At 40.6% G+C, this 14,327-nt stretch overlaps 1 protein-coding gene across 4 annotated transcripts in view; it reads right to left on the bottom strand.

The window, feature by feature from the left end:
* The window catches only part of arid3a (AT-rich interactive domain 3A), a 48,379-nt gene that overhangs the window by 8,294 nt on the left and 25,758 nt on the right, over positions 1-14,327 (bottom strand). For all 4 annotated transcript variants that reach the window (XM_071486029.1, XM_071486028.1, XM_071486030.1 and 1 more), the window contains 5 exons: positions 5,400-5,472; positions 3,215-3,398; positions 2,400-2,647; positions 1,687-1,974; positions 362-451 (listed from right to left, as the gene is read on the bottom strand). In XM_071486029.1, the coding sequence (XP_071342130.1) occupies positions 362-451; positions 1,687-1,974; positions 2,400-2,647; positions 3,215-3,398; positions 5,400-5,472 (883 nt within the window). The remainder of the gene's footprint in view (positions 1-361; positions 452-1,686; positions 1,975-2,399; positions 2,648-3,214; positions 3,399-5,399; positions 5,473-14,327) is intronic.

Here is a 14,327-nt window from a genome sequence, read left to right as displayed (position 1 = left end):
AATTCCTCCATCCCAAAAAAATTCTCAAATATTGCAAACAAATTATACGCCTGCATGAGGTGGTTTTTCAGACTATTCAACAAAGCAATATTGCAAAAAATTCATATGGAAACATTTTTAACGCATTCAATCATGGTGCTTGCTATATCATCCTCAAGGGAGTCAGTTCCAATCGGGAGGCAGACAGCTGGAAATCCATCGTCACATTTAATTACAATGATATTGCAAGAGGAGAAAACAAAGCTTCATTCACATAACATACCTTAATGGAAGTACAGACCATTCGTAACTGTATTTTGTTGATTTTTGAAAATCAGCCTAAAGAAAGACTTTCATCATGTAACATAACAGCGATGCTCACCAGTGTACACTACTCCATTGAGCTCCACTGACATGCTGATGCTGTTTGTGCCATTGGTGGTGAGGTTCAGGGCTGAGTCCTGCCTGCCATCTGTTAGAAACACAGGAAGAGAACAAAACTGTTACACTTTGGTTGTATTTAACATAAAGACTGTGCTAGATGTCTGTGTATCACTACGTCAAAACTGTCTTTCCCTTTATCTGTGAACCAAATGAGCAAAGGTTCACAATATTCCTCTCCAAGAAAAGCAACTTTGTGTGTGAGTGAATTTGCAAAAATGTCCAGTTAAACATTTCCCTGAAGTCACCTGTATTATCAGTACTGAGAAACAGTTTGTGTGTTCAATCAGATAGACACTAACCCAGAAAAGCTGTGCTATAAGATCAAAGTGCGTACCTGCAGAAGGGAATCCCCGCACAAACACCCACGTTCTGTATGAATGTGTGCATGCATGGTGCATAAGCTAAACAGGTCAGCATATAAGCCCGCTATAGGTTACTTCCTCACTGTTGGGTGTTGTGGTTTGTGGTAAAATGACAAAAAAGTCTTGAGACACTAACTGTCAGGAAGAATGAGAATATGTGAAATTCAGCTTAGAAATTCTGGGGTGAAACAGGGAATGTAAAATCCACAATAATACCCACAGCAGACGTGATGTATTAATACTGATGTGTGTTAAGATCCTTCATGAAATAAAATAGCGGAAAAACACAAGTCAGACATACAGCAAACCACAGGACAGAAACTGTGCCGGTCAAGGTGGTAAATAATTTTAGACACAGAGCAGATTTTTGTTTGATGAACTGCTTGATTATTGAACTTCTGAGCGCATGAATATGGATTTTCAGATTCCTCAAGCCAGCATGTGGCAGCCTCTTGTGTCATGTACGTACACGTTGCCTTTTGGCAATGTCATCAGTCACTAGGGGTTAATATTTGACCCTGTTCCTATGTGCTGTCACTCTGGTGGAAATAGATGAATGGGTATTAACTGCCAGAGCGAAGATGAGATCTATTCATATCGAGACAGGACAGTTTGGTTTTGGTTTTGGTTTTAATGTTGAAGTTGACGTCAGTGTTGTGACAAAATTAGCCTTATTCCGTCTAAGAAACCCCTCTGAAGTAAGAACTTTCGAAACTCAGCAGAGGGAAAAAAGCATGTTGACGCTGTTGTCTCCTGTTGATTAGATAATGGAGGAATTTTTCTAAACCCACAGGGGGCCACAAACCCCTTCATCTGATGTGAAAACATGAAAATCATATCTGACTGGTTGTTTCACTGAAGTTAGCGGAATAGGTCAGAAACTTCCCTGCGTGTTCAGTACCTTGGTTGTTAATGCGGATATTCATGGGTATCTGGGCGGTCATGGCCAGCAGGTTGTGTTGCAGGGCTCTCTGCAGCAGTCGGTGGTGTTCCTCGGCCGGCAGTGCCATCTTCTTCTCTGGAGGCTCGCCAGCCTCCAGTTTGTCCCTCAGCTGCTCCAGAGCTGCCACCTGTGCTGCCATTGCTGCCTGGGCTGCTGCTGCCTGCACAGCAGCCACTGAGTGACCTGCCAAGGCCCCCACTGGCAAACGAGCCACACCAACTCCCGGCAGCGGCTGGCCTCCCTCTTCTTCCGGTAGAACAGCATGAAAAGGGAGAGAAGGGGGAACTGAGTCTGATGTGTTACCAAAGCAAGATATAGTTGGTCTATGATGCACATGTTACTGAAATGTCCCTGGTTAAGATCTGTCAAGGTAGAGAGAGAGCGGTAGAGCAAATCATGTTTTCATTCCTTTCATTGAGGATTGATTACTGGATGAGTGCTGGTCACGTGATTGAAGTTGGAAGCAAGTCTCATTTTACATGTGTTACTGTATGTGATATTTCCTGTGAATGTGGTTAAACCATAAGTGATGCTGGTAAATGAACGGTGAGGTTCTAATCCCTAATGGATGTGCAGTGGGCTTGAGTGATAAGTGATAAGAAAGCGAGACTTTGGTTTGGGAGTACAATTTCTGGAATACTGTAAATAGCAGCATAATAAACAAATTTTACCTTTCTTGATCTTCTGGATGGGGGTCAGCGAGGCCCCGTTGGTGCCCACCGTCAGGCCCACACTGGACGTGGGGAGCTTCGGCGAGGAGAGCATGGTGGGCGTCCCATTGGGTGAGTAGGTGAAGAGGGAGCAGCCAAAGCTCTGTCGTCGTCCCTCCCGCCGATTACTGTCGATGGCTGCCTGGAGCTCGTTGGGGTTGCTCAGACCCCTCTTATCACATTCATACGGGTACAGGTACTTCATGTATCTGTGAGGAACACAAAATATTTAACTAAAAGGTCCTTAACACTGAGATGCCCTGGGCTCAGATTATCTGGGACATTCACATCTTGAATCCATTTAAGTTTTAAGCTAATTTCTGGGTGGGCACCTATTTAAATACTTAGTAAGGGTCTCCATGACATGATCTTTGGCTATGATGAAACATGGCAGCTTAATCATACAAGAAATCAAGGGACTGATGATTTTACATGTGTTAACTTTAGGTAACATAAGGAGATACTAAAAATATGACAAAAGAAATTTGGAAATTCAAATCTCCTTTATATGACATGATATCTGTGGTTCAGCTGATTAATAATGAAAACGTACATCTGAGCAGCTCCTCTTACTTGAAACACTGGGCAGAACAAAAGGATTTTATAGCTGTGACAGCTGCCACTACCTAAAGTTATGGAAACCCAAATCACTTGCGTTGGTGTGTCTGTCTGTCCAATAAACAAGTAATTGGTTTTTTTTTTTTTAATTTTTACAATTCAGACCAAGGAAAAACAACTAGAGGCGTGGTGACACTCCTGTGTGTCTGTGTACTGACTGTGTGCGAAGGGTGAAGGCTGCACTGGTGATTGAGGTAGGCAGGTTGAGTCCCTTGGTGATCTCCCTCCACAGTTTCTTGTTGATGACCTCCACTAGGCCGCCCTTCTCTGTCACCAGCCTGTAGAGCATGTACAGATCCAGGACCTGTTTGGCCATGATGGGAATACGATTCACAGGGGTTCCTGGAACAACACACACACACACACATTGGGGAAAGGTCAACAGAGAAATAAAATGCTATCATGGCAAGAAATTGCTTTTCATGTTGACTGCGTGCAGCGTCCTGCTCACTTGCAGCAGAGAAAAAGACAACCAGAATATGACCAAGAAAAGTGAATATTAAACCAATAAAAAACATGAGAAATAATAACAATAAAGACAAAATAATAAACCTAACAGCTGTAATCTCTGTTTAAGAATAAGAGGTAGTACACTGGCCCATTATATAAGATAGCACTTAACTGCAGAAACACTTTTCCTGGACTGTTTCCTCCTGTGAATTTCTGGAGTATGTCCCATGTTAATAAAAGAATGCAACACAGGCCCTCATCTCCATGAACCTAGAAATTCTAAGCGAGCCACTTTCATCATTGTACCAGCCAAATGCATGTTTGTGTTTTTTTGAGATGATCACGACAAAGAATTATGACTGAAATATAATGACATTCATCATTATTTCAAATTAAGCTGCTGTTTATTCATTACCTCATACAGTATAATATAGGACGTTTACTCTACCTCCAGCTGAAAATAAGGCTTAAAATTCAGTCATTGGACTGATCGATGGATTGGAGATAAATAAAGCCATTTACAGACATGAAAATGTTGACTACAAGGAAGAAGAGGGTCACAGGCTGCATGAGTTATGGATTATAAAACTTATTTTACTGTTGATGCCTTTATCATTAACCAACGTGAGCACAAGGGACACTATTCACAGTATGCATCCACCTAAATATTTCTACAAAAACTTAATCACACAAGCATTGAACAACAGGTTTTTAAGTTTACATCTTTACATTTTGACAAAATTATAATAATTTTGACAAAAACATTTAAATGTTTAGAGTGTTTAAATGTGTCTGATACAACACACAAACCAGTATTTGTCTGGCTGACCTTACTCAGCCTGAGGCTGTTTTCTTGTCTTTGAACTGCACATGCAAACCAAGCATGAGACAAAATGCCTTGGGACAAGACCCAATCAATACTTACACTTTTATATTAATATATGACATATGTTCTTTACCCAGAAAAGAAAAACACAGCTTTCATTAATCTGATCATCAAATTACATAACTTTAAATAATGAGCGATCATAAATAAAGTCCTCAGGCCAACACATCTTTACATTAACATATCTGATCTTTGATTTGCATGTTAAGGAGGAATATATCAGTTATCAGTGTAGCCTGCAGATGGTGCTCTCAGATTCTCACAGATGACTTGGCAGACCCGCCCATCGGCAGTAGCTCTGACAGTGTAAACATCTAGGACTGGTTTTTCAGCTGTAAGCACATGTCCGTTGTGTCCAACGTCAAACAACAACCCACTGATCTGATTAAATCAGCCACTACTCAACCTGTAAAATCAGAAAGGCTGCTTGGTGTTTATGGGAATCATCTGTAATAAGCTGCTAGGCATTTGCATAGCCAATATGTGCAAATACAATTTTACACAATCCACATTTTCCCAAGTATAATGAAGAGTTTTCTGAATGAGGAGAAACGTGATTTCTTTTGGCTCAGTTTGCAGTTTTAGCGTTGTGTGTGTCACCAGTGTGAATCCTGTGTGTGTGTGTGTGTGTGTGTGTGTGTGTGTGTGTGTGTGTGTGTGTGTGTGTGTAAACCAATCCATTCCCAGGCATTGATACGATGTGTTCCTTCTAGTTATAGCCTGGGAACGACGCAACCATAAAGCAATCATTTCTGAAATGAATAAAGACCCCACCCATCTGAGTGAAAGATGAGTAGACAGCACTGTGTCGTATGTCAGACAGAGACCGGGTAGTTCATCCTCTCTATATTCAACTATCAAGAGCTTCTCAGTGACACTGAGAAGATATAGTATGACAAGATAAGAAACTGAAGGGATACGGTGTACTTTAATGAGGGAGAGCAAATGTGATGCGTTGAGACAGTATGTATGGATTTAAAAACATACACACGTGCACAGGAACATACCTCTTTTTTGCATGAAACTGAAGAGGTCATCCAGAAACTCCTTCCTCTTTGGGTCTCCATCCAGTTCATACAGCTGTGCAGAGGAAGAGGAGGGAGAATGATGAAGACGAGTGATGTTTTTATATGTAACATCAAATGTGAGATCTGACATAACAATACCAAAACCAGGATGCTCAGCTGTCATCAAAACAATCTCAATACAGTATGATGCATCGAGTAGTTTACAAAAAAATTACCTCGATGCCAGCACTGTTACTATGACAACCTGCGTCACAATGTGTGACAGCGAGATGACCACACTGTCTAAACAAAAAATACTTTTAAATGAACAGTTGTACTGTAGGATCAGTCATGAGAAACCAATCGGTTGCCTTCTTCTGATCACAGGAAGGGACGACAGAGAGAGAGACACAGAGAAATGCTGTGGACCAATGTGGCCTGATGAGAACCTGATGTGGGTCCAGCTGCTAGCGGGGCCCCGGGGTCTGGAAAGTTCAGTGAAAGTTAGCAGTAAAAGTGGGGCACACACTCGGGGGAGTACGGTGAGACCATTGAGCCTGTGGCTGTTTTTCCAACCTAGTTTGCCAGTGTGATAGTGAAGTCTCTCATGAAATGTTTTTCTATTTGTGTGTCAACAAAATGTGTCGCACACCGAATGCTAACATTTACTTTCTCATCAGCTACAGTGAGTTGTCTCAACAACATCACATCTATTTAAGGTAATGCAGTTTCATAATCTGTTACTGAAAAAGGCAGGTTGTGAAAAACAACGTACATTGAGCACCACCAAACAAAACCACAGAAATGGAACCAAGGCGCACAGACACAACAGCCCACAGCTAGCAGACCAGGCCATTACTAAGCCTCATGGTGTACACAAACACACACAAAGTTCCACTCACACAGTGTAGCGCAAACGTCACAACACAGGAAAGCTTTCAGCTTAGCACATAACTGATGCACAAAACCAATATGAACAAGAGGTGAAATGATTAACAGAAACTATTTTTTTCAGCAAATATTTTGATAGTTGCTTTATAAATGTCTTTGTTCTTCAGGCAAGCTAATCAATTATCAAAAAACTGCCAATCCATTTTCTGTCTATCCATTAAATGACTAAATGTTGCAGCTCTTCTCTTTATTTAGGAATTTTCAATATTATCCTGTGACCTGCGTTTACAGTGAACACGCCTGTGTGTGCCTGTGTGAAACTCAAACGAGACATCTGCTGGAAGACACTGCACATTCATTTGACGAAATTTGCAAACTGGGGTTTATCCTGATTTACTCTCTAATCATAAAGTTATTCAGCTACTACATCAATGACAGGGAATGAAACACCTTTCCCGATCTACAGGTTTCACAGACAACAAACTGCCGTCACCTACTATAAGCGTTTGCTTTAAGCAACAGCTCAGAGAAATTGAAAAGGAAAGGCTCATCCAGCTGAAGTTTGCTGCGATGGTGACAGTGATGGCTTCTGAGCTCTAACAAACTGTCCCTCATTGTGGCATTCAGCCCTCATTAGCGATGCCAAGCTGCCGTAAGATCTTATTATCTAGTGGGTGGGAGGGGACAGAAGGATGGGGGCTGCTAAACTGCATTGAGGGCTGAGGTGGATGGTTTGGTGGGGGATGCAGGCTAATGTACATGCCTGCTGGAGGCAAGGGGGAGTTTTAATTACAGGATGCATGCATTTCGTGAAGTGCCATGCCATAAATCTTGGAAATTACTCCCCCACCCCATACCCCAGACCCACATCCCCCAATGTTGCTTTATTCCCTCTCTCTCCCCCCTCCCTGTCCGAATCACACAAACATTTCCCTAGCGGCGTTGTGGGTGCACTGTCACATGGGAACAAGGGAACTAATGCGCAGATCTGAATCCCACAAGTCCTCCACATGTGGTGACATAGCTGGATACTGAAAATAAGATGTAAAGTTTAGTATTCTAGTTACTGTAATACCCCCATCAGTGTGAGCGAGACTACAGGGTATGAAACTAATTACTAAAACTGTGTTTTTCATGTGATGATTCATCAATCACAGCAATTTAAACAAGTGTGACTGCTCTGTTACAGTGTTTAAAAGCAGTTTGTTGATAAGTTTCACTGTTTCCCTGCAAACTGAAGGAGCTGGCAGTCAACAAGTGATGTGTCAACTGTGTTAACACGCTCACAGTATCCGTCTTACTAATGCATATCAAGTTTCATGTCTCATTCAGTATTCGCAGTTGACGTGGACACAGTATCCTGCTTTGCATCAATGAACAGGCAACAATAATCTAAATTCCTGTTGCCTGTTACCTTCTGTTTCGGTCTCCATTTTATTTTAAATCAGCCAATTTTCTAAATATTCTCTGCAAAAACTAGGACAAATGACATGTCAGCGTCCCCTTGTGATGCATCTCACATCAGCATAACAAAGTGTCTATATTTATGATAGTTTATATGAGTATTGATGTGGATGTATAGAGTATGTTTAAATTATGTTTAAATGAACTGGATCATTCGTTAATCAATCCAAGGGAGAAAGCACTCCAAATAAGAAATGGCCTTTTTCGATCCCATTTTTTAATTACCTTAACCTTAAATCCTGTGTACACCTTAATCAAATCATGAATATTTCACCGCAAATGGACATGTACATCAATCAAACTATGAAATGACACATGGAACGGCTTGACGCACAGTTATCTCGCAAAAAATTTCACAAAACAAAGGCTGGATGTGGAGTACAACACTGGAAGCAAACTGATGCTGCAACGTATTGTGGAGGTTAGGCTGTAGGAGATTAATGAAATATAGCTGTTCCAGTATCCAATGGCTACCAATGTGCACATCACTCTTCATACAATATATTTAGTTTAAAACATGACAACCTGCGGCATGGACAGAAGCTGGTAATGGACCAGTTCCATTATAGAGAGTAAAGCCGCAGGGAGTAGAAAATGAATTAGCAACAATTAATAAGATACTTTTCAAGCAAAAATACTAAACAAATGATTTTTGGAGCAGTGGAAAGGCTAAATGTAAAGATTTCCTGATTCTCCTTGTTATAAATCTTTGGGTTTTGTTGGTCAGACAAAACAAGACATTTTATGGTCTTTTCACCATTTTTTTGGCATTTTATAGACCAAAAGATGAATTGCTTAATTGAGAACATTATCAGTGTATTTATCAATGATGAAAATAATTGTTAACTGCAACCCCAAAGAAGAGAAATGGCTGAAAACATTCAGTTATGTGAAAAGGTGATACCATCAAAATGGGACACCTGTTTGATCGAATCTACTGACACACTGAGAGTCAACCAATCAGGATCCTGTCCAACCGGCAAGACCACTGCCACCCACAATCCCTCATTATATCCTGTCTGCCTTTATCTCTGTTTTCCCATGATAGTTTTCCTTCACTCTTCCCTGTATTTGTCTCATTATTACACTCTTCTGTTTTTCTCTCATTCCCTTAACTACCCTCAATTTCTATCAGTTCCTCTCTGTATGTTTGTCACTTGCCCTCCTTCAGCCCCATGTACATACACTCCCACCACCCACCAACACACATACACACTACATACAGACATTATCAGGCTGAGATGGGTGTGGTTGTTGTAGGCTCATATAGGTTTTCATGTCTATAGTATGTATGCTGGGGTTAGGGGCCCCTCCTGGATTAAAGCTCTGCTATTCAGATAAACGACAAGAAACTAGATAAATGACTAGAAACTGGGCCAACTAGTAACGCCTGGAGCCAGTTCACGCCCCTTCACCAAATCCCCTGGAACAAAAAGGCCTAATAAAACTGCAGAGCTAAAGTCCAGATCATTTAATAGGCTGCTGGGTTTCAAAACGTAATATTTCATGAACTTTTTATTTTTTTTTGCACTCCCAAACAGACAGGAGAGAAAAAGAGCAATGTTTAAAGATTATATGACTCAGAGAAGATTTACAGAGATCTTTCGTAGCATCAAAGACAAAAGTTTGTTGTGGTGACAAATGTGACAAGGAAAAGTTAACCAAATGCTGTTTTAAGCACTAAGCATTTAGTGTTTGACTGTTGTCAACAGTCCCACCCCCCCCAGCTGTGTATGTAGGTCAGCAACAGCCTCTCTACAGATAAATTATAAACAGAAAACAAAGTGGATTTATATGGCAAATAATCAGTAACCAAAGAGCACCCTGTTGCTCCAGCTTTGCTGCCATCAAAGCAGTGGTTGTGGTAGGTAATATTGTACAGAAGGTTTGTGTGTGTGTGTGTGTGTGTGTGTGTGTGTGTGTGTGTGTGTGTGTGTGTGAGGGGGGAGGGGTTCACTCCACCATTAATGCAAATGGAAGTTAGTGAGCCAGCGGCACACAAGTGTCACATAGCACATAATAGAGGCTTTGCAACTGAAAACCAAAACTGAGAGTAGACCGGGGTATCGGCAACATGTTTCCTTACACCTGCCAATCACCTCCATCACCTTGAGGGGAAGCTGATACACAAACAAACATGAACACAAACTCTCTAAGTTAAAAAAAAAAAAAAAATCTGTTTTTACTTTATGTGTGAAATTTTATCCTTATAAATGTTTGGCTCTAATTGGCCTCACCAACCTTGACCTCAAAATCCAAGATGGCTGCTCTGCGCACCAACAGACGCTGTAGTAATATACTGTTTATTAGTGTTTCTGTCGAATTGCCTTGTCTTACTATCTCATCAAATCAGATACAAGCTCATCTTCTATCTGCTTCTACAGTGTTTGTATCTGCAAAAGACCAACAGGTATTGTGAATACCAACAACCAGGCAAGCAACAACAATAACCATTTTTTGACTTGTTGTACTGGAACACAGTCAGTTCTGATGTGACGTCATTCCCAGCTCCGACATCCGATTTCCGAGGGCAGTGGAACACAGCACGTGTGAGTGATCAAGTTTCACCATTGCTAGGCCGGCTGAGTGTTGTAGTGTAGTGTTGTTGCCAACTTAGCACATTTGTTGCTAGATATACAGACTTTTCAGACCACTTTGGTGATTTTTTTTTTTTTTTCAAAAAAGCACCTAGCGACAAATCTAGTGACTTTTTGGACAAACTTAAGCTACTTTCCATTGAAGAGATTTGCCAGTATAGCCCCACGAGTGAGAAGCTCTCCTCTCTCTGCATTTATTCTGTTCAGTGACTCGCAGAGAGGCAAAGCACTAGTTTATTACCCAGACGAAGGCTGTATGACAAAATGAAATATTTAGTCTGTCACTTGTATCTCTCTCTCTCTCTGGGCAATGATTTCCCAAGTCTTACAGTCTTTGTCAGATGAAATCACTGAAATCAGGATTTTAGAAGTGCAGAGGAGCAGCTTGGAAATGGATTGGAAGTGGCTGCTGGTTAACATGGTCTTAATGGGCCAGGTTTCAGTTACCATTTCATACTTGTTCTGTTGTCTGACAACAGAAAAAACCTGCAAATGAGACCAGTTTTATTGGGAATTTGGCTGTTTTGAAAAACTGTCCCCAAAGAGAGTAGGACAGAAGCAAACACGCACAAAGGTCTGAAACTGGCTGACACTGGGTAGAATGCAAATATGACGTGATGACATCAGTTGGTTAGAGCAGTTCCACAAATTTTCAACTACTTCCTACATCACTGACCATACACGGTCCAGCTGTATACTAAGTTTTGACCCAGGTTTGTTCAGGCAGAACAGGTTTTTCAGAGGAAGTGTAATGGCGGCACAACACACTGGTACAACTAGTACACGTACGTGAAGTGGCACCTCTAATAGTGCAACATGCACATACATGTAGCACTATTAGAGGCTGGGGGGGGGGGGGGGTCATCTTCATACAGACTAAGTGCCTTCTTTATGCTATTCATAGTTAAGTATATTGTGTAGTATATGTGAGCACTGACGGCTGAGTGTATTTATCTCTACCTTGTTGAAATTAGTGGATCTGTTTGGTTCAGTTATTACAAGGAGCTGCAGTGCAGACTAAAGGGGAGTCTTTGAATGGGACTTTAAAATATATTCCAGAGAAGTCTTTTTTTTTCCTGTGGCTGTAGACAGCAGAAACCTGGTTTACACTGAGATGAAATCCCCCTTAATCCAATGCTGAAGGACCAGTTTCACAACTTCATATTAATCTAAGTCCTTGAGTTTTCTTCTCATGAAAGAGATTAGTATGAACATGTTTTCTTCATCTCCGCCTGCCTGACTTGAATGAAAAAATGCTGCTGTCTCATCTATGTAAGGTTGCTGTGTGTAACACTTTTAAGCATGACTAGATCAAATTAACTCTGCTAATCTGGGCTAACAGCTGTACAAAGAGACCCCAGTGATGGCGGACTGAGTCACAAAGCTAGTTTGTAAACATAAAAAGTGCTGATAGGAATCAAAAATGTAAACACACATACACATATATGAAAGAGGGGGAAGGGAGGCTGCAGCTAGCAGGGAGAGGGGTTGAGGGTGGGGGCTTGATACGGCTCACGAACACATGATCAGCCGTATTAAAACACAGCATTGTTCCAGGCCAAAGCCCTTTTATGAGTGTCATTAATGTACCAAAGCAAATACAGCCACCAACACAGCACTGCCTCAGCGTCCCCACAAAGAAAATACACAGTAGTATCAAAGCATCTACTGTACTTTAATCGCACAGACAATGCCTCGCCTTTGTTCCTGTAAGTACAAAATGTCAGTGGTGACATGCAGTGATGTATGCTTCAGTGTCAAACTCTGATTTACTGTTTGCTTTTAAGCGAACTGTTTTTCATTATTATTATCATGTAGCAAACATGAATTGGTGAACAGTGAACCGGTGAACATATGACACTGGTTATTTCTTACTCTTGACTTGTGATTGTTTATTTAATGGTGTGTTTTCACTAGAGTGCCACGTCAGAGGATATTTCATTATCCAAATGTAATGAGAGTAAGGCTGTGACAAATGGTAATTTTCATTATTTTTGAATGTGATGATTTGTTTTTTGTTTTTTTAAATCAAAAAAACGCACCACACAACACGCACACAAGCAACAAATTCTACCATTTGAAAAGCTGGAGGTATCAAATGTTTTAGCTTTAACAATAACCTGAGCGATTAATTAATTATTAAAATAAATGCTGATTGTCTGCCTATCAGTTTATTTATTAATGGACTGATCATTGCAGCTCTGCATGAGACAAACTATAAGGCTAAAGTCAAAGGTTCAATTTCAATATGAAAATATTTTTATTTAATGTGAAAAAAAATGAGGACACACTAGCTGAAAGATCGTGGTTTGTTAATGTGGTTCATCAGCTTTAAGTTCACGTCAATTTGGCCTCCGTACAAACACAGTTTCTTTTGTGGACAGAAGGAACTTCATGTAGGGGATTTACATGCAGGCCAATAATTCAATTTTATTGCATTGAAGGCAACACTCTGACGTCTGGAGCTTTTATCTGATTTTGATTTGATGTTGATTTTTATTCTGATGTTAAGGAATCTTAAGTTGAAGATAAGTGCAGCTGTAAGTCATGAAACACAGTAACACCACAGCCTGGTTTATTCAAACACACAACGTGTTGGACAGGAAAACAAAAAGTGAGTAGAAGCTTAGGGTGGCCACATTTGTTCCTTCTTGGATTATTATACTGAGACTGGGACAAATTGGAGTGCTTTTGTGAACTGAAACATTTTAAAACACAAATCAAAACAGCAAATCTTCCAGCAAAGACAAAGACGGGACAAAGACAAAGTCCATCTTCTAAAGAAATGGTGAGAAACTGGATATAAAAATGGCACTTGAAGTGAGCTCTTAATCTGTTTGTTCTGCTTGGCAGCTAACTCATAAAGAATCAAATTCTTGAAGTGACAGGCCATGTTCTTGGTTTTCTGTCTCTTTGTTGCTCAGGATTTTGTTTTGCCACTGTTGGCATGAGACAAAGATCACGCATTAATCAAAAAATGCAGTGAGCAGAACTTTGACGTCTCCTGAGTAAAGAGTTTGACTTTTGTACACACATCTACACACATACTGGCGATCGTTGCTCATCACTCGATAGTGTTAAACAAGAGAAATGCAAAGAATTATGGCTTCAAATTTCAATTCATTCTTTAAAGAGTAGCTACACGTTATTGATTTTGCAGTTCACATTTTGGCATCAGCACCTCAGAATCAAACAGTGTGTTTACATGCACCTAAGCTAACAGGTGACTCAGAGGAACCAGGTGACTCAAAAACAAAGGGTATCTTTGTGGAATTACATTTAGCACTGAGCCTCTATCGGTCATTCAGGAAGAAATCTGTTGTAAAATATAGAAAGAAAGATATCTATACCCACAGTAGTAGAAAACAGAACAGGATGCAAAACAGCTATAAGACAGCCAAGCATGTGAGCAAACACACTCTTCTTTGATCAGAAGCAACACATTTCACACACAAACTGAAACAGAGGATGACAAAGGCTAAAACTGAAACACTTCATCATGAAATAACTTCTGGAACTGTTTAGCATGAATGACTGCTGAGATCAATTTGCATAAAAGGATACGAGAAACATTTTCTTGCTTAAAAAAATGATAATCTGTAAGTGCCAGTAGAAATTAGCCACCTCTCTTTAGTCCGATCTGATTTTAAACTGCATCCTTGAGCGTCTTATGGCTCATGCGGAAAATACTTAAATCCAGTCAACTGACAGAGCAGACAGCAGCGTGACAGAAACTGCACTGACATGTCTCCATAAACTGACATCTATAATGAATCCATCTTTGTTTTCTCTCCACTCTGTTGTGCTTCTTCCCCATCCCCCACATGCACACAATTAACAGCAACAATAGAGCTGTCCAATTGCAGATGCATTGAACAGTCTTTTATTGACAGGAAGGATCAAATACATCATAACCCTAACTGACTGGCTGACCTTGTAAATTCAACTCTATCGACTGAGGATGAGGAGCGAACAG

Source organism: Trachinotus anak, unplaced genomic scaffold, assembly GCF_046630095.1.
Source record: "Trachinotus anak isolate AG129_WGS33_773 ecotype Australia unplaced genomic scaffold, CSIRO_AGI_Tana_v1 ptg000010l, whole genome shotgun sequence".
In the NCBI taxonomy this organism is placed as follows: domain Eukaryota; kingdom Metazoa; phylum Chordata; class Actinopteri; order Carangiformes; family Carangidae; genus Trachinotus; species Trachinotus anak.
Note: the sequence above shows the minus strand (reverse complement) of the source record. Positions and strands in the feature narration are given on the sequence as shown.